Here is a 21,469-nt window from a genome sequence, read left to right as displayed (position 1 = left end):
AACTTAAGATGGAGCACAAATCCCTTTGTGAAGATCATTTTTTATTAAATTCCCTTACTTATACCTGACCACCATGCCATTAAGTCACTGTTTTTCAAGGTATGGTCTGTGGGGCAAATGCTTTAAATCTACCTTGGGGGCTTAATAATAATAATATGAAATGATGGTATTTATAGTAACTAAGACTTATTCAGTACATACCACATGCTAGGTACTGTTCTAGTAAGTTTCACACGTACTGACTCACGTAATCCTCATCATCATTTTAACAGAAAGTAACTACATTATTCCCATTTTACAGAAGAGGAAATTGAGGTATAGAGAGATTAGAGCTAGTAAGTAGGTCCTACCTAGACTTCCCGATTCAGCCTATGGGGGAGATGTTTTGGGAATTTGTAGTTTTACAATGTCCCCTTCCCCACCAAAAAAAAAAAAAAAAAAAAAAAGTGCTCTCACATGATTCTGTGGATGCACAGTATCCAAAGGTTTTACATTGGTAGAAAACAACTCATTCTAGGGTACCTGTGTGGCTCAGTCGGTTAAGCATCCGACTCTTCGATTTCGGCTCAGGTCATGATCTCACGGTTCATGGGTTCAAGCCCCATGTTGGGCTCTGTGCTGACAGCGCGGAGCCTGCTTGGGATTCTCACTCTCTTCTCTCTTTCTATGCCCCTCCCCTGCTTGGCTCTCTCTCTCTAAAAATAAATCAACAACACTTAAAAAAAAAAACCAAACAACTCATCCTGCTTACTCAAACAGGAATAATTTGTTCACAGCCAGCTGGTCCGCAGCATATCGAGGACAGGTCTCTGTAATGAGACTCAGCTCAGGTTTCTCTTTTCAGTCCTCAGGAGTCTCCCAGAGACACAGAGCTAGGTTTGTATCAACGTGCAGCAGGGTTCTCTTCTAAACACTGATATAAACACTGATGAAATCCAGGTGCTATGAAAGCTATTTTCCCGGACTGAAACCACCTGGTAGTCTGCAGCCTGTCACTCATCACAGACCACTTTTTGTCCCTTTTGTCTAACAGAACTATCCCCATCGCCTTTCCAAGATACCGTGGGTCTATGTCCTGGCCCCTCCCCCCAGTTGGCTACATAACCCTGCTTTATTAATATTACTTTCCTTTGCTCTTTGATATTTCCAAGAGCTCCTTCCCCCTAAGCCTCTCCTGTCAAAGAAAAATTTTCTATTGCTCCACTGCTAAAAATCCTCATTTGATGGCTCCTCACTGCTTCAGTGCGAGATTTGAGCCCTTCATCTTGTTATGTCAACACATGTGTCCGGGAGCGGCTGACAGGTTCAGGTCCCCTCCCCACGATTCCTGATGCCATTCAACTCTGTCCCTCCTTTCATCCCTCCACAGCTCTGTGGAAAATGATCTCTTTGCCTGACTTTCCTACCAGCCTATTTGACAAAGTCTTATTCATCCTGTAAAATTCAGCTCAAATGTCACTACCTCCGCTGTGAAGTACCCTGACTCACCTAGAGTAATATCACTCTGCCCAAAAAGAGTAACTCACACCATACAGCAGTATTCTGATTACACCTGTCTGCCTTCCTCATAAAATGTAAGCTCATTCTTTGATTAAATTTAAGCATTCACTGAGTCAGTGTGATGTGCCAGGCCCCATGCTAAACCCTGAGGAGGTAGTAATGAATGCCTCAGAACACCCTGTTCTCAACAGGATATTTTGTGCTAGAAAAAAATCTTAAGCTCTCGATGTATAACGTTTAGAAGGCATATACTCTCTGCACACAGACGGTGGTATTTATTTATGTAAACTGACCATAATGGCAGGACATGAAAAAGAAGGTAGAAAGATGATAAAGTAATATGTACACACTCAGCTCAGACACCTACTTTCCTTCTTCAGTTTTTCTGGAATTATTAATCCCTAAAAAACCTAGCAGATAAAATTCAGTGTACAATCCAACAATGACAAAGGCCGTCTGTCTCTTTCAACTACATAATCTTTTCCAAGGGGAAAAAAATCTTGACAGTATGTGCAATATCTCCCTGCTCAGTGTGGAAGGAAGACTGAGCCCACCACATTTCCAAGGTCAACTGTGTATAAGTATCTGCTGTCCTATGCAGAACATTTGGTGTTCTTCCATACTCTCACATGTAAGTGCACTCTCCAGTTAGCTACCTTCTGGGATGAAAATGGGCAAGAAAAGCCTGTTTCGTTTCAGTAACCTCGGGATATTTATAAAGACTAAGAATAAGGTACACATGTTTTGGCAAGGAGCTTTAGCAAGTTTTAAATACCTTAGAAACTGTATAATTTTCACAGGGAATTTTCTAAAAAGACATTCTAAACTCAGGTTTGGCTTGTGGAATTTTGTTTATATCTGCCCTATTATTCCTCAATAGTAAAATAAAAAATTATTGTTCTGTTTTGGGGATCAAATTGGATTACTGTAGGATAAAGGTGCACCACCGACCATGTAAGTGTGAAAAAGTTTTATATTTCTCGGAAAAACTGGAGGCTCCCTTTCCATATAAACACATTGAACATCTATCCCCTTGTGTGAACGAACTATCACTGACTTATCAGAAGGCAACAATCCTCTGAGCTATTTGCACATAAACACTGTATCCAGATGCATTCTGACAGTCCTTTAGGAAGAGCAAACCACAGATAATTTAGCAGTAAACTAAAGAGCCAGAGCAGTAGATTCTTTTTGCACGTGCAAAATGGTGTCAATTGTGTACATTACATTGTGCTCAGAAAGTTATTTATGTTATGTGGCTCTCTTTAGCAGCATATTCTGTCCAAAGCACTGCTTCACGATGACAGTTTGTGGGAGAAAATGGGTCTCGCCTTAAACTCACTGTTTTTCCTTTGCCAATACTTCTGGCTTCTCATTTAAAATAGCCAAAGGTTTCAACCAGTTGGGCTGTTGCCACCTTCTTATTAAACTTTAATAAGCTAAGCTTTTTAAGCCACATAAAAATTTCATCAAGCGTTTCTCAACCTTAGGAAAAAAACGGAAGGAGGAAAAAAGGTCAGAACATCACTTTCCGCCACAGCAGCGCCTGGAGAAGGCTTTGGAAGCCTGTGCGCAATCGGCCGCATGGCAAGCGCCTGTGGCCTGCGCCAGATGGTGGGTGCGTTGCCACCTGCATCACACACAGGCCCCACGCCGGGTGCTAATTAAAATGCTACCATCAAATACCAGGCTCCTGGGACCGACCAGACCACTCGCTCTTTTCCAAAAGTCCTTGGGATGCACTACATTCAACCCACAATTGTAGGGTTCTCCTGTCCAGAACACCATTTCAGAGCAACTCTTGATCACTTCTAGTGTTTCATAACAACATACTTAACAAACGTCTTTATTATTTTTTCTTAAAGGAGTATAACATGCTACATGTAAATACGGAGTTAATAACAGAGGGAACAGATAGCAGAGTTGAAAGAGGTCACTTGTCTCTGGGAAACAAAAATTAGGAAAAGACCGGGCAAGGAACCAAGCCTTGTGGTGCTATTTATTTTTAAGAATCATGTTCATGCATTATATCAGTGACACATTTAAATTAAAAAAGAAGGCTACATCACTGAAGAAAGTGGGCTGTTAAAAACCACTTCAGGGCTGTGCTACTGTCCTTCAAGAAGCTCAAGAACTTCAGCTGACATCTATTTTCCTCAAATATCATCAGACAAGATTTCTTGCCAGGTGCCTCGATGATAAATACACAAATGCTGTCGTTTTGTTAGTGCGGGTGTGACTCTATTCTTCCATTTCATCACAACGCGATTTTTACATCTTTTCATTTTATCAAAAACTTCATAAAACTGGTGCCTTCAATCTGAAGGCTGTAAATGTATAATTTCACACATTATGTCTAATAATCTTTTCTAGGGTTGTGGCATATTTTATATGTTAACATTTTCATCTAATATTCCTTTATTGTTTTCGTCACCTATGTCCCAGTCCAAGTGTGGGAGATCCTATGGGGACCGTCAGCTCTGCCACGACACAGGAGCCTCCTCCTCCTAGCCCTCCCCCTGGATCTACACAATAGGCAAGGACAGCAAGTCTCTAAAAGGTGGAGAGGAGGGACCTGGAGACTTGAGGAACACAGGGTGGACTGCCTACCTGTCCTACTCTAGCCAAACACCTGTGGAAAGATCACACCCCTCTTTGCCACATGGTTTCAGTGGGGCCCAGTGGGAAGGGGATCTTTCCACCCCACCTCCTCACAGAGGCAAGCTGAGCGCATGATCTAATTGCCATCTACAGAACACGCCACCCAACAGCAGAATACACATTTTTTTCCCCAACCACCCACAGAACATTTGCTAAGACAGACTATATCCCAGGTAATAAAACAAACCTCAACACATCTGGAAGAATTTAAATCATACATCTGATCATAATGAAACCAAACTAGTAATCAGTAACATTAAGGTAACTGCAGAATCTCTGAACTCTGGAAAGTGAAGTCATCGGTCAAAGAGGAAGTCCCCAAAGAAAAAATTACGTAAAACTGAACAAAAATGGAAGCACAGGATATCAAAGAATACAGGACACAGTGAAAGCAGTAGTGTTAAGAAATTTATGGCACAAAATCCTTACAAGGGAAAGACAAGATTTCTTTTTTTTTAATTTCTGTTGCCTAGTATTTTTCTTTTTCTTTTTCTTTAACATTTATTTATTTTTGAGAAACAGAATGAGACAAAGTGTGAGCGGGGAGGGACAGAGAGAGAAGGAGACACAGAATCTGAAGCAGGCTCCAAGCTCTGAGCAAGCAGTCAGCACAGAGACTGATGCAGGGCTCGAACCCACAAACTGTGAGATCATGACCTGAGCCAAAGTCGGACGCTCAACCGACTGAGCCACCCAGGCGCCCCAAAAGATTTCTTTTTTTAAAAATTTATTTTGAGAAAGAGAGAGAGCGCATGCATACATGGCACACGTGAGCAGGGGAGGGGCAGAGAGAGAAGGAGAGGGAATCCCAAGCAGGCTCCTCGCTATCAGTGCAGAACCTGATGTGGGGCTGGATCTCACAAACCATGAGATCATGACCTGAGCTGAAATCAAGAGTTGACTGACCCAGGGGCCCTAGAAAGAGAAAAGTTTTCATAAATAATATAAGTTCCCATCTTTAAAAATCAAACAAACAAAAAAAAAGCTGGTTCTTTGAAAATATAAAAAACTGAGAAGTTTCTATCAAGACTTACAAAAATAAGGGTGCCTGGATGGCACAGTTGGTTAAGCCTCCAACTCTTGCTTTTGGCTCAAGTCATGCATGATCTCATGGTTTCATGAGTTTGAGCCCCAGGCCCTGAGTAGGGCTCTGTGCTGACAGAACCGAGCCTGCTTGAGATTTACTCTCTCCCTCTCTCCCTGCCCCTCTCCCACTCACATGGTCTCTGTCTCTTTCAAAATAAATAAATAAACTTAAAAAAAAAAAACTTTAAAGGACTGACAAAAAATAAAGAGAAGATACAAATCATTAAAATCAGGAACGAAGACAGACACTGCAGCCACTAAAAGAACAAGGGAATACTGTAAACAACATCATACTTGTAGATATGACAACATCTAAAAAAAAGGGCCAATTCCTCAAAAACCACAAATTACCAAATTTCAATAAAGGCGATACAGACAACCTGAATAGTCTTTTAACCATCAAAGAAATTACAATTTTCCAACAACCCCTCCCCACTCCCCCCCCCAAAAAAAACTACAGACCAGTATCTCTCACAAACTTAGACACAAAGATCCTCAACAAAACAACAGCCAGCCAAATTCAGCAATGCACACACAAAAAAATCATACACCATGATGAAGCAGGATTTGTTACAGGCATGCAGGTCTGGTTCAACATTAGAAAATCATTGAATACTATCCACCATGTCAACAGGATAAAGAAGAAAATAAAAAATCGTATGATCGCATCAACGGACACGGAAAACATCTGACAAAATCGAACACCCATTTGTGATAAAAGCTCTCAGCAAACTAGAAATACAGATGAGCTTTGTCAAGCTGGTAATAAACATCTACAAAATATGACAGCTAAAACATACTCAATGATGAAAGACTGAATCCTTTCCTCTAAGATTAGGTACAGGCAAGGATGCCCACTCTCATTTACCGCTGTCATTCAACATGTTACTGAAAATTCTAGCCACTGCAATAAGGCTAAAAAAAAAAAAAATCCTTAACCTAAACCTCTTATTTATTAAAAACATGACCTCAAAATGGATTATGGTTATGGACTTAAATGTAAAAGGCAGAACTATAAAACTTCTAAAAAAAAAAAAAAGAGAAGATCTTTGGAATCTAGGGTTCGGCAAAAAGTTTTTAGACTTGATGGCAAAAGTCAAATGGATAAATTAAACCTCATCAAAATTAAATCTTTTTGCTGTTCAGAAGACCCTGTGAAGAAGTCTTCTGACCTCTTCCCAGATAAGACACTGGGATAAAACATCTGCAGACCACAATTCTGACAAAGGCTTGTATCTGGAATGTAAAAACTTCCAAAACTCAACAGAAAAAAAAAAACCCTAAAACAACCTAGCTAGGAAATGGTCAAGAGACATGAACAGGCATTTCAGTAATGACGACATACAGACGGCAAATAAACACATGAAAAGATGCTCCACATCAGCAGCCATCAGAGGAACGCAGGAGAGATGTGCCTACACAGCTACCATCAAATGGCTAAAATAAAAATTAGTGACAACATGCACCATCAAGGGTGCAGAGGATATGGTTCAGGGATATGTTTCTAGTGTGAACACGGAATATAGAGCTGCTTGGGGAAAGGTATGGCAGTTTCTTCTAACATGATGTATGCGCTTGCCATAATGGCCCAGATATTTCTCTCCCAAACATTTATCCAAGGCAAATGCAAACTCATGTTAACACAAAAATCCCTAACAGATGTTCACAGCCACTTAAAATACCCAAAACCTTGAAACAACTGGGTTCACTGGACTGGTATATCCAAGCTATAGAACACTACTCAGCAATAAAAGAGAATAAACTACCAATACACACAACAACTTGGGAGACTCGTAAGGGGATTGCATTAGGCGAAGACACCAAACTCTAAAAGTTAAGTACTATATGCTTCCATTCATACAGCATTCTTGAAATGACAAAACTGTAGAGTGGGGAACATATTAGTGCTATCAGGAATTAGGCAGGAGGGCAGGAAGGAGGTGCCCATGAGTATAAAAGAAAATAGCACAAGGGATCCTTGTGGTGAATTGTTGTGTATCTCAATTGTGGCAGTGGTGACTCAAAATCATATAGAACTACACACACACACACACACACACACACACACACACACGAGTACGGGTTAAACTGGAGAAATCTGAGTAAGATCAATGGATTATATCAATGTCATATTTACTATAGTTATAATATTTACTATAATTATGCAAGATTTTACCCTTGGGGGATGAAGAGTACTGGGACCTCCCTGTATTATTTCTTACAAATGCATGTGAATCTATGATTATCTTAAATAAAAAAAAAAAACAAGAAAAAAAAGTTTACCAAATGTGAAGGACTGGTATTCCCAAAAAAATGCATATACCTGGATATAATAATGAGGGAATGCTGGGTATCAGACAAACTCAAATACAAAACAACTGGCTTGGACTCTTCAAAAATGCCAATTCCAGGGGTGCCTGGGTGGCTCAGTCGGTTAGGCAGCTGACTTCGGCTCAGGTCATGATCTCACAGTTCATGAGTTTGAGCCCTGTGTTGGGCTCTGCGCTGATAGGTCAGAGCCTGGAGCCTGCTTCAGATTCTGTACTTCCTTCTCACTCTGCCCCTCCCCCACTCACGTTCTGTCTCTCTCACAAAAATAAACAGAAAAACATTTTAAAAAATGCCAATGCCATGAAACAGATTGAGAGAGACATGACAGGGGTGCCTGGCTAGTCCGGTGAGTAGAGTGTGCAACTCTTGATCTTGGGGGTGTGAGTTCAAGCCCCATGCTGGGCATAGAGCTTAATTAAAAAAAAAAAAAAAATAGACATGACAACTCAATGCAACATTCAATCTGTTTGGATCAATACAGGGTTTGCTCTGCTAGAAAAGACATTATTAAGACAATTTTACAAAACCTAGAAAGAAAGGTCTCTAGATCAGATAATAGTATTGTATCAATGTTAACTTCCTGATTTTGATAATCACATTGTGATTATGTAAGAAAATGTTCTTGCTTTAAAAAAAATACACAAGGAAGTAGTAAGGGTAGAGGAGCATCATATCTCAAATTTACTCTCAAATGGTTAAAAAAGGTATGTACACATAGAAAAGCAAATAGGGTAAATGTTAACAGTTGAAGAACCTGGGGAAAGGAATACTTTATACTATTTATGCAGCATCTGTAAGACTGAAATTATAAATAATAAAAATTATCATATTAAAACTTTTTTAGGGGCGCCTGGGTGGCGCAGTCGGTTAAGCGTCCGACTTCAGCCAGGTCACGATCTCGTGGTCTGTGAGTTCGAGCCCCGCGTCAGGCTCTGGGCTGATGGCTCAGAGCCTGGAGCCTGTTTCCGATTCTGTGTCTCCCTCTCTCTCTGCCCCTCCCCCGTTCATGCTCTGTCTCTCTCTGTCCCAAAAATAAATAAACGTTGAAAAAAAAAATTAAAAAAAAAAAAAACTTTTTTAAAGTATACAGGATACTGCACAGAGCCTGGCACAAAAACGTGCAATAAACTCCAGTTTTCAGATATTTTATACCTATTTTCAGATGAAGAAACAAGTTGAGAAGTGAAAATAAATGGTCTATAAGGACCATGGCAAACTGATGGTGAGGTTGGGATTTGAACTCATATCTGTTCCACAGCAGCATCTGTCCTTCTTTCGCTAGAATGAGGAAGGCTGAAAATTTCAACTCCCCCACAGGGATCTGGATGTACTCTGTTTAAGGAGAGGATGGCATTACATAAAAACTGGCTACCAACCACTCTCCAAGCACTTCCCCTGCTGGTTTTCTCCTAGAGAAGCCTCGGGCTGGCACTGGGACTCAACACCTCCAGCCCAGCCCCCCGATGTGCACCAAACAAACTAACAACCTGACAAAATCACTGCCTGCAGGCCATCCACCACAGGGCAGCACACGGTCTTGTCTTTCCTGTGTCTTTACCCACTCATCCGAGATCCACTGAGCACTGTTTATGCTGGTTAATGGAGGCTCTGGGACAACTAGATACTGCTCTTCTATGGGTCCTTCTCCACCTCATCGTCTCCCCCACGGCCCGGCTTACACAGGATAGGTAATCTTAATTGATTTATTTTATCTGAATAGGTAATCTACAGTTCAAAATTCACACAGCATGAAAGCGTGTGCCATCTCCCCCCAGCACCCACTCCCAATGACCATCAATGCTACTGGCTTAAAAATGCAACTCTGTGATATTTCCTCAAATTACTAGGAATTAGCTAGATCATATTATGATACTATGCTAAACATTTACATAGAATATTCTAAGTGATCACTGTAAATTTAAATTCCCCATTTAGGCATTTAAAAAATCCCTCAAATAATTTGTGTTAGTAGGTTTTCAACACACTGTAAATGACTGAGGGTCACAACTTTTTTTTTTTTTTTACGTGAAAAACTATTGGTACCATACATGAGCATAATAGATGTCCATGAATTACGGCTGGTAAGCATCAATCATTACAGACAACCGACAGCTCACCTGGTTCCTGTCGCGTGCATTCGTGTACCTGATCTTCTGAATGAAGTAGAATATGAGCCATGCTGAAGAAATAATCATCAAAACAATAAAGGATATTGACACGAAGACTAGAGAGCCACGGCTGAAGTTCTTTGGCGGCATTCGTGTTCCAACAGCTATTGTCATTTGTACAGAGATGTTTTTCTCCAGATAACTCAAAATATCCTTACCCCTCAATTCTGTAATCATGACAGCAATAATATCTCCAGTGCCTGTAATGTAAAATAAATACATATACTCAAGTGATCTTTAAAATTTACAGGTACATCAAACATACAAAGGTGCTATTTAGAAAAACCACTACAGGGGCGCCTGGGTGGCGCAGTCGGTTAAGCGTCCGACTTCAGCCAGGTCACGATCTCGCGGTCCGTGAGTTCGAGCCCCGCGTTGGGCTCTGGGCTGATGGCTCAGAGCCTGGAGCCTGTTTCCGATTCTGTGTCTCCCTCTCTCTCTGCCCCTCCCCCGTTCATGCTCTGTCTCTCTCTGTCCCAAAAATAAATAAACGTTGAAAAAAAAAATTTTAGAAAAACCACTACAATTTTTGCTAATGGCAAGGGTTTGCAGATTCAGCTTTTCAGATGAAATCAATCTCTGCAGTTGGCTATGCGGGCACCAAGTGGAAACAGGAATCTGTTGTGTAGTACTTAAAACTCAGACAAAGTGTAAAATTATTGCAGTGTTAAGAGTCCCATTACCTTGTCTTACAACTACATTTAAAAAATGGATTATTAGATCAGCCAAATGTTAACGACAGACAGTATTAAACGTGGTATTATGTAACAACGTCATGTGATAAAATATGGCAGGTCTTTACTGTAAAACTTTTTCCATTTTTTAAAATGCTCTTTAGAAAGTCCCAGCTCCTTAAGAAAAGGAGAATAGCACTAGTATTTATAGTACAAAAAGCACTATTATTTATAGTACAAAAATTGGTGCTTTGTGCACTACTCGTTCTTTACAGGGCACCTATTGTGTGTACAACTAGTAGAAGGAGTAGAAAGCACAGGACATGCAGTTTTATGATCTCACTGACATGACACAAATCCAGTAACAGAGCTGCAAAAGTTAAATGCCAAAAGGGGGTAACCTTCATTAATAACAGCTGAAGCTAACTTTGGTCCCACGTCTAGCCCTGATGAGAGGAAGGTTCCTTTCTTATTTAGCCCAGAGCCCTTCTGGAAATGAAACCCTCCCCGACTCGAGTCCACACTTCAACACCCTAGACTAGTTTGGTATCAGAATCCTTCCAGCTTCTAACAGCTGTCCAGAGGTTCTGTCACAGCCACAAACTATTTTAAGGTAATTACAGGATGTTCTTAAGTCACCATTCTAGTCATTTACTTCTTTCACTTATGTAATTTCCAGGAGTAGTGATACAGTAAAGGCAAATTACTCTCTCTCCTGTGGAGCGTGAAATTACTATTCCTTTCCTCCTCCTCAGAGGGAAGTAATTTCCCATTTCCTTTCCTTTCTACACCAGTCTAGCTGCCAGTGACCCTCCGTTCTAAGCTGAAGCTGCCGGTGGTGACGTGCAACTTTCAGCACACTTCAAAGCAAAGATGAGACTCTGGGGGTCGGAGGAAGGAGAATAAACATTTTATTTCAGGAAAGAGAAAATTATAACCACTTATTCAAACTGGAATAGGGTTTGCAGATAAATGTAAACCACCAAAACCAAACAAACACCCCACAACATGCCCTTGCAAACGCTTCTTCAATGAATACTACTACTAAAGTATTTGGTTTACATGTTTATTGTATTTGACTAAAAGAACTACCCTTATCATGTGCAGTCAAAAGAACACAGGCTGAACTGAAAAGAAATTCAATAACTAAAAGTTTTCTGAAAAATTTAACCCAACGGAACATATACCTTTTGTATTACCTTATTCAAAATTGTGCCAGCCACTTTATCAGAATAGCAGTTTATCAGAATACTGATTAAAAGAATCCAAAAACAAAAAAAAAAACTGCGAAATTAAAGAAAGCAACAGAGTTAACATCTAATTATCTTTGTGAAAGAAGAGTTATGGTCAGTAAGTTAGAGAAAATCATAACATAGTGTTAAACCATTTAAATTTTCCATTTAGAAAACTTAGGTCTGCGCTTTTAAAATGTTGGTCAACAGGCAACGGTCTGTAGTGTAACATACCAGGTATGGCTATAAAGTAACTGAGACGGATCCCACAAACCACACATGACAATCAGTCTCATTGCTTTATAATCACACCAGGTACAAACAGTTTTAGAAACCAGTTCTGAGGCTTCCTCTTGAAGACTCAAGCTGGAAAAGGAGCAGGGACAGCTTCACAGGTAGCCCAGGGAACCAGTCCATGTAATTTCATTCATTCAAAGAACACTAAATAAATGAACACCGCCTAGTTTCAACTGGAAAGCTGTTTGGGAAAAGAAGCATTTAATTATTTCAACCATCCCCATTCAACGATATTTACTGAGCACATACTATGATCAAGGTTCCCAAATGTTCACATTTTTTAAAGATTTTATTTTTAAGTAATTATGTCTACCTTTAAAAAAAATTTAATGTTTACTTATTTTTGTGTGTGTGTGTGAGAGAGAGAGAGAGAGAGAGAGAGAGAGAGAGAGAGAGAGAGTGTGTGTGTGTGTGTGTGTGTGTGTGTGTGTGTGTGGCAGGGGAGGGAGGGGACAGGGGATCTGAAACAGGGTCTGTGCAGACAGCAGAGAGCCCGATGCAGGGCTTGAACTCATGAACCGTGAGATCATGGTCTGAGCTGAAATCAAAGTCAGACACTTAACCTAACTATGCCACCTAAGCACCCCTGTTCACCTTTTAGAGACAGAAAATTTACCTGCTGTGAAATAAGAGAAAACATAATATGTTGGTTTCTGCCCCGGTTCCTGGGACAAAGCTCCTAAAACACTTGCAATTTCCTAAGTGATAAGAGCATTAGGAGCATCTTTTGTTCTGCTATTTGGTCCTTGACCTTGAACCCTGACACAGGGTTTCTAAATCCCTTGGAATTTCCTGGGTGAGACAAGAGTCTTCTATTCTAATGAGGGGACTCTTGGTGGGCTCCTGGATAGCTTTAGAAAGACCAAGCCATGAGGAGAAGCTTGGAACTTTTAGCCCATCCCTGCCACCCTCTGGGCAGGGGAGAGGAGCTGAAATGGAGTTAATGACTGATCACACCTAAGGGATGAAGCTTCCATTATAACCCCCAAAAGTGTGGGGTTTGGAGAACTTCCAGGTTGGTAAACATGTACAGGTCCTGCGAGGGTGGAGTGCCAGCAAGCCCCTTCCCACATACCTTGCCCTATCCATCTTTGGCCACTCCTCTGTATCTTTCATAATAAACCAGTAAATGTAAGCAAATGTTTGCTTGAGTTCTGTGAGCCATTCTAACAAAGTTTTGAACACTATGTGGGGGTTGCTGGGAACCCTGATTTACAGCCGGTTGGTCAGAAGTACAGGTGACAACCTGGGACTTGTGGCTGGCTTTATGTGGGGCAGGGAGGGGGCAGCCTTATGGGTTTGAACCCTTAACCTATGGGATGTGATGCTAACTCCAGGCAGACGGGGTCTGAATCCAACGGAATTCTAGGACACCCAGCAGGTATGGCTAAGAATTGCTCGGTACAGGGGAAAGCCCCACACATTTGGTGACCAGAAGTGTCACAGAAGTGACACTATATGAACAGTACAGGAGACACAGGAGTGTTTTTTCCTTTATACCTGCTCTTGATTTTGTGAAAACTGCATTTACCCTCAAAGAGCAAAGGAGAATCCAACTATGCTTCAATTAAAAAAAAAAACAGCCTAAACAAAGTAATGGATAAATAAAAGGTATACCTATTATTATTATTTTTTTAAAAGAGTAAAGGAGAATCTTAAAGGGGCTGGAGAGAGGAGCCCAGTGCAGGTAGTCTCATCAGGTTAGTACAGAGGAAGAGATTGCTAGCAGGATAGGGAAGAAGGCGAAAGCAGTGCAGGTCAAGCAAAATGAAGAATCACAGGAGGATGTCAGAACACTAGCAAAATCACTCGGTTCTTAACCACTTCTGACAGTAAATCACTTAGAGAACCTGATGGTAGGAGACCCCTCCTATAAGAGAAGTCCCAATTCTACTAATTTCAGGAGAGATTTGTGGATCTCCTCACTCCCCACCCCTAGAGATGATCCGGGTTGAAAGACCCTGATTTAAGGATGCCTCTGACTCTTGACTTTTAAAGATCTGGGAAGTCTTGGCCAGCTTGCAGGAGGATACTAATGCCAAAGTATAAGCTTCGAGATAAAAGCAGGGTTGGGTCAAGCAGACACTGATAAGAGTTGAAGACTAATTAGACTACAATGATATAAACATTCAAGGAGAGACAACATCCACCACCACTAACCCTAATCCTAATGGATATGGCCTCAGAATCCTCAGCACTTCACATGCCCAGGAGCCAGGATTAATTTACCAGGGATGACAAGTAAAAATCTAGGGTGATCCCTGCTTTCACCTATTTGCTTAAAGCTTTCTCCGCTTTTATTTTTTAATGTGAATCTAGATTTCCACTGCTTGAGTTTGGCTACTTTAATAAAGTTTTTTTTTTTTTTTTTAATTCTTTCTCCTTTTGAGAATTTTCAAACCCCAGAAGAGTTTCAAATCATGACATTTCCTCCTTAAATACTTCAGCATTATTTCCTAAGAACAAGGACACAATTAATTTATCACATTCGAGAAACTGAACTCTGATAGGACACTGTTCTGTAATATACGGGCCATAGTCAAATATCTCTGCCCGAGTCTAATGAAACCTTCAGAATTGTTTAGTGTAGGTCAGTGCAGTACCCAGGACGCAATCAGGCCTTGTACACCTCGTGTTGTCTTGTCTCCTTTGTCTCTGATAATCTAAAGCAGTCCTCAGTCACTTTTGGTCATTCACGTCATTGACCTTTTTAATGAGACCAGGACATATGTTTTGAAAATGTCCCTCAATCTGGATTTGTCTGATTGTTTCTGATTACTGACTGTGATTAGATATCTGAAGTAAACGTTTTTTGGCAGAAATGCCACACAGGTGATGCTGTATCTGTCCTTCTAGTGTTCACATTGGGATGTACCTGTCAAGTTTTACCAAAGGTGATGGTGAATTTTAACACTTGGTCAATCTGGTATCAGCTAGATTTTTCAACTGCAGAAAAATATTTTTTTTAGATTACTAAACAATCTATGGGGTGATGCTTCCAGATTATCTAGCTCTCCAGTAAGCTTTTATTCAGAGCTCTCAGCACCCATTAAAGCTCACTTGAATCAGTTACTACAACAGTGTTTACAAAATGGTGATTTTCTAATAGTATAATTTCTTCTACATTTGTAAAGTGCTTCTATAATCAGAGGCATTAGCATATTTTTCTACTTACTTTTTTTTTCCCCATTAAAAACCAGAACTGCTGGGTGGGCAATGTTTTGTAAAACAGAGCTCCCTACTTGTAGCAATTCTATTTTTTAATGAGAAAAAAAAAAAAAGGTAAGTAGAAAAATACGGTAATGCTGCTATAATCCTGACCACAAAATCAATTTTTCGGGACCAAAGAAACCTAAGAATTAGCCTCCGTTGGGCCCTGGAGTCAGAATGTCTAGGTTCAAACTCCAGCATAAAACTTAACCTCTCTGAACTTCAGTTTCTTCTAAATGAGATGTTACCTGCAGGACTCATGGCAGATGCTCAGGAAATGCTACACCTCACTGAGCTAATCCCACTTCTACTATTCTTCTTCATGGAAAAGCACATGAAAGCATCCTCTGGAGGAGACCAAAGAGCTCCTACCACAGAAGTTTGGAACTCCTATTCCCTCTCGTTAATCTCTCCAGCCACCATGGGAAGCACTCAGGCACCTGCTGACCACCACAATCCTCCTGGCTTCCACAAGGATCTGTACTTCAGCTCAGGGAGTCCCCCAGTTGGGAGGTATCAGAAACCCACCCCCTACCGACACACGGCTTCTTCCCCTCTCCTGGGACTGACCCTTGGGGCAAGCCCAGTTCCGCTGGGCAGCTGAAACTTTCACCTGAGAAAGGCTGAGGCAGGAAGAAAACACAAATGAGCTGTCTGGGGTATCAGGCCACAAGTGGAGAGAGGTGCTTTTACCGTAAGCAAGCAGTTCTACTTTTTTACTGTAATCTTAACCATTTTTTATTTTTAAAGAAAACAACATCCCTGTACAAAATCCCATTTAGCAGAGGTTTTACACCTTAACAGATGAACATGTTTGTTAGGTTCAAATCAGCTGCCGAGGTTTCAAGGAATTTTCATACTCTTAGATAATTTTAGTAAATTTCCCATAAAAAAAAGTTCAGGGAGCTGCTGTATTCCCACATAAAGCATTTGCAATGATACTTTCATAATTTCTGGTAGGTTACTATCAATGGCATCAGAGTTACTCCTATAGAAATCAATGACCTATTTTTACATGTAAAGCAGAACACTACACACTTTAGGTGAAAGAATTAAAATTGCTTTTAAGTTCTAGAATGGCTGCTGCTGAGGGAACAGGCAGATATAATTCAGGGATTTTTTTTTGTAACTCAGTCAAGCTGCACAGATCGGCAAAGCCTGGCGTGTCTGTGCCTCAGTGAGTCTGCTTGCAAGTGGTCTGAGGCCTTCTCTTCACTTTTCCTTTCACTGACTTAAGTCCTTCTCAAATGTTTATCTACCATATTTCACTGCTTCAAATCCAGTACTTATTCTTCTCCGACCCCTTGAAGAACTCAAGGGGGAAAAAAAGGATATGCTACGTTCTTTTATAAAATGAATACATCAATAAATCTGACAGAGGCAGATGACAGGTTATAGCAATTACAAACATCCTGCTGAGATCTGTCAGTGTTTTTTCTAAAACCTAATTTGTCATACCACTCTGTTCAAAGCCTTTGATATTTGCAAGAACATGGACGGATCTAGAGGGTGTTATGCTACATGAAATAAATCAGACCAAGAAAGACAAATGCCTTATGATTTCACTCATATGTAAAAAACAAAACAAATGAACAAAAACCAGACACTTAAATAGAGAACTGGTAGTTGCCAGAGGGGAGGGGGGCTGGGGGATGGGGGAAATAGGTGAAGGTGACGAAGAGGTACAAGGTCCCGGTGATAAAATAAGTCACAGAGATGAAAAGTACAGCATAGGGAATACAGCCAGTAATATTGTGATAATACTGTATGGTGACAGATGGTGACTACACTTGTGGACATGACAATAGGCACTCTTAACGGACCAAATGAAACTGGTGGTCACAGGACCAAAAGAGTGGCTCATGTGGCCCAAGCAGAATGAAGGCACGGCACCCAGAGGAGGAGGAGAACTGGGAGAAAATGGAGCTAGGGCTCAACTGGAAGCTTCCACAAAACCAAAGGTCAGGAGGACAGGAGGGGAAGGGAAGAAGCAATGGTTGGAGAACAGGACACACTGGACCTGAGACCAGAGATGTACCTCTGGGACATACCAGACAATGGGGTTTTAGGTTAGGCCCTTTTCATGTGGATTCCGCGGCTGGCCAGGATGACGGCAGCGCTGTGAGTGGGGGAAATGAGTGTGTGGGGCACGAGAATGAAGGGTGAAGTTCTGTCACTGTGAAAGTGTACTGGTTTGAAACCAGCTGTACTGAATGGAGAAAACATTAGTGTCGTGGCATCCAGTTGGTGCCCATGGTTGCACGATGCTGATGAGTAGCTCTTATTGTGCTCAAGTTGAACCTGAATCTCCTGCCATGAGGCCGACATTCAGGGGCTCAATGTGTGAGCTGCTGAGCGACTTCAAAGTCACTTGATAATTCCTGACCAATATTTGGCTGCAGTCCATCCTCAGAAAGAATGAGGGTCTACTAAACCCTCGTTCCTTGATTCCTCCAGCAGGAAGTTCTTCAGACTCACACCAAGTAGAGCAAAGGCTCCACACCCAGTGCTCAAATGCCAGTTTCTTTTCTTACTCCATCTCCTGTGTGTACTCATCATGTAATATGTTTGTTTTTCCCAAGTCAAAAAAGGAAAGATGGTAGGAACAAGCCTGGCATGGAAGAGAAAGCCACTTTTCTCTTTCATCTAGAGGCAGAAAGGGAGGGGGGGGTACCTGGGAAGACAATCACTGGTCAGCAGAGTCACAGAATCTTCTAATTAAGAGAGATCTTAGGGGTCCTCTTCAACACAATACAAATAACTTACCGTTTTAGGTAGCTAGTTCTATGCACAGGTAGTTTTAAGTATGAGAAAGGTCTTCCCCCTAATTAAAATCTTGATTCCTAAATACCCATTCGTGGCTCTTGGTTCTCTTCTTTCAAGAACCACCACCAAATAAATAAACTGTATTTCACTTATCGATGGTATAAAATATCATCAACTGTGAGGTGTATTATTATCATATATATCATGAAAAAAATCCTGCCAGTACGTTGGAAGACGCTGGCAAATGTAAGAAACACCCCAACTTCAAGCTGTACATCATGGAATGGAAGAAAATTCCTCTTCCGTGCAACAGTCCTTCAGATAGTCAAAGACATCTCTGGTACTCCACTTCGGACTTTTCTCCATATTAACTAGTCCTAGAATCCCAAATTATTCATTAAAAAATTTCTTTTTTAATGTTTGTTTATTTTTGAGAGACAGAGAGAGAGAGAAAGAAAGAAAGAGAGCAAGCAGGGGAGGGGCAGAGAGAGAGGGAGACACAGAATCCAAAGCAGGCTCCAGGCTCTGAGCTATCAGCACAGAGCCTGAAGCGGGGCTTGAACTCACGAACCGTGAGATTATGACCTGAGCTGAAGCTGGATGCTTAACCAACTGAGCCAGCCAGGCACCCCTAAAAAATATTTTTAAAGAACCTGACACAGAAAAGCTGGAAGTATTGTATGAAAATCTCTCTTCCCCAAACCATTCAAGAGAAAGTTACTGGTGTGATGGGTCATCCCCTCCACCAACACTTAGTGTGTACTCTCCTACAAACAAAAACCATTTGTGGACAGAGTACAACCACTCAAACCAGGAAATGAACACAGACACATTACTACTGCCTCATCTCAGAGTCCATTCAAGTGTCCCCAATTCCCAACAATGTCCCTTGGAGCAGGCCCGGATCGGAGCCACGCACTGCATTCAGCCATCACATCTCATGACTCGCTGTCAGTCTGGTACAGACTTTCCTTGATGTCCATGACTTTGACACTTTTGAAGATTATATACAGCCCAGTGACTTTGCAGAATGTCCCTCATTCTGGATTTATCTGGTGTTTCCTCAGGGCTAGATTCAGGTCATGCACTTCTGGCAGCAACATCAAAAGAAGCGATGCTGTGCTTTTTCCGGTGTGTCCTACCAGGTGGTGGACAGTTATGACACATCCCAATACTGATGAAGTTCACTTTGATCATGTGGTTTTGTACAAGTGATGTTCTCCAGGCATTTCCACTGCAAAGTCACTCTTTTCCCCCTTTGGAATTAATAAATATTCTGTGGGGAGGAGGTATTTTGAGACTAGGTAAAACATTCCATTCCTCATCAAAATTTCAGTTTACTCTTTTACTTTTTAGATTAGTATGAACTCATGTTTCTTATTTTACTTAATGGGCTAAAATCATTACTAGCATTATTCACTTTGATGCTCAAATTCTAAATGGTAAAACACTGTTTACAGATTTTTTTCCCATCCTGTTCTTTTGTGGACATCAGTTTTTCAATGCCTTTTATTAAAATAAAATGCTAAAAATGCTAAAAATGAATACAACCCATCCAATATCAAGAGCAGCATGAGGTTAACCTCTCCCTACATATCATGATATTCTGAAAATTGTGTTCACAAGGATACGGCCTGAGTTTTCAACATATTTTTGGCAGCCATGGCTCACGTTAGTGTACGCAGAGCTTATAGGATGGAAGGTTCCCACTTGGAACTGTTACCTAAGCCAAGTCTCCATGAACCCGTTACTAATTTTTTGAACCCACCTGCAGGTTCACTTAGTAAGTATTTTCTTTTTGTTGTTACATGTGTTCCAAGATCCACCTAGTTTTGTGTCATTTTCAAGCCAAGATACTTACATTTGTATTTTCTTACAAGTTTTTGATAAAAGAATTTTAAATGGGAGGAGAAAGAAAGGTTAAGTACTGAGTGGGGCGTTCCACCCAGGGAAGACATGCAAGGGAAGCAGCCTCCGTCAGCTGGCACGCTGACCATCGGCACTCTAAAAGCCTTCAGAGCTGTTATTTGTGTTTAAGAATCTGTAAGTCTGAGAGCTCTGTGATCAACAAGAAAACGGATGGTGGGAGGTGGGAGCCAGCTTTCTCACTTTTCAAGTGGCAGTTTAAGGTAAGCAAGGGCCTAGCATGATGCAAGTGGTCATGGATTAGGGTTGGTGACATCGGGATGAACGCATTCTTAGCTTAATACAGACACAGAAGGTTACACACAACAGTACCTATGGATACGTGTATGTACAAGGGCTGGAATACACACATAGATCTCCTTGCTCTGTCAGCTGAGAGGACCCAGAAGCAACAGAACCTCATAGTAATGAGCACATCTAATGCCCAGAGCTTGGCTTCTAGTGTCATTCTGCAAAAACAGAAACCAGGCTTCCTGGGAGAAATGGCTGATTCTCGGGCTGGGACAGAAACTATATATAGGACGAGCCCAGAGCATCTCACAGCACCAGAAAGGAAGAAAGTGCTCAAAAACAAGACAAACAAAAAACCAATACCCATGGTAATGGGTGCAAGTCAAAGGACGCAGGAGCCAAGTGAAAGAGCTCCTAATGGCCAAATACAGTTTAATTTGAGCAACAAAAATAAGCCCAGTAGTATTATATTACAATACGAAGTATAAAATAAATATCCATGAGTCCAAACTGATATAAATAAATGACTGAACAAATTAATAAGTAGAGAAGAAACAAATTATCCATGCAGAATAATTCCAGATAAGTAACACTCTGCCCTAAGGAGGGGAAGCTGAACTTCCCCCTCCTTAAGTGTGGGCTGTGCATGGTGACCTCCTTTATGGAAGAGAGAGAAGAAGAGCTTTCCAGTGGAGAAGCCTGAAAACACACCTGACAAACACCAGGTGACCAAAGTCTACACCAACAGCGATCATTCATGGTGATAATATGTATCCTTGATAGGATGTTGAGAATGACACTTTACTCCTGTGGTCTTCTTCTCAAAAACCCAGGTCCTCAGTCTAATCATGAAAAAAAGATCAAATAAATCCCAACTGAAGGACATCCTTCAAAATACCTAACAGCACTCCCCAAAACTGTCAAGGTTATCAAAAACAAGGGAAGTCCATGAAAGTGTCACAGCCAAAGACTAAGGAGATACAACGACATCCCCTCCTGGATAGGACCCTGGCACAGGCGGAGGACATTATGTAAAAATTAAGGAAATGTGAATCAAGTACAGACTGTAGTTGATGATGATGTACCTATACTGATCAGTTCATTAATTATAACACATGTACCACACTAATGTAAGATGTTAGTTACATAATAGAGGATACTGGGTGCAGGTCTATGGGAATTCTTTGTATTATCTCTGCAATTTTTTTTATAAATGTAAAACAGTTCTTAAAAAAATACAGTTTATTTAAAAAAAAAAAGACTCATTACATAAAAGAACATCTTTCCATCAGGAAAAACGGAGGCTGGAAAACAAAGTCGCAACACTTTTTAAGGTGCTGAAAGGAAAATACCATCAACTCAGAATTCTGTGTCCATGTTCTTGAAA

General features: G+C 41.0%; 1 protein-coding gene across 2 annotated transcripts in view; it reads right to left on the bottom strand.

Moving 5' to 3' along the window:
• Window positions 1–21,469, bottom strand: part of RNF130 (ring finger protein 130) — a 109,426-nt gene that overhangs the window by 40,240 nt on the left and 47,717 nt on the right. For both annotated transcript variants that reach the window (XM_047082834.1, XM_047082842.1), the window contains exon 3: window positions 9,696–9,946. In XM_047082834.1, the coding sequence (XP_046938790.1) occupies window positions 9,696–9,946 (251 nt within the window). The remainder of the gene's footprint in view (window positions 1–9,695; window positions 9,947–21,469) is intronic.

Source organism: Lynx rufus, unplaced genomic scaffold, assembly GCF_022079265.1.
Source record: "Lynx rufus isolate CCGP_SWC_20201006 ecotype Redwood Valley unplaced genomic scaffold, mLynRuf1.p SCAF_1, whole genome shotgun sequence".
Lineage (NCBI taxonomy): Eukaryota > Metazoa > Chordata > Mammalia > Carnivora > Felidae > Lynx > Lynx rufus.
This window is presented reverse-complemented; position numbering and strand designations above follow the sequence as displayed.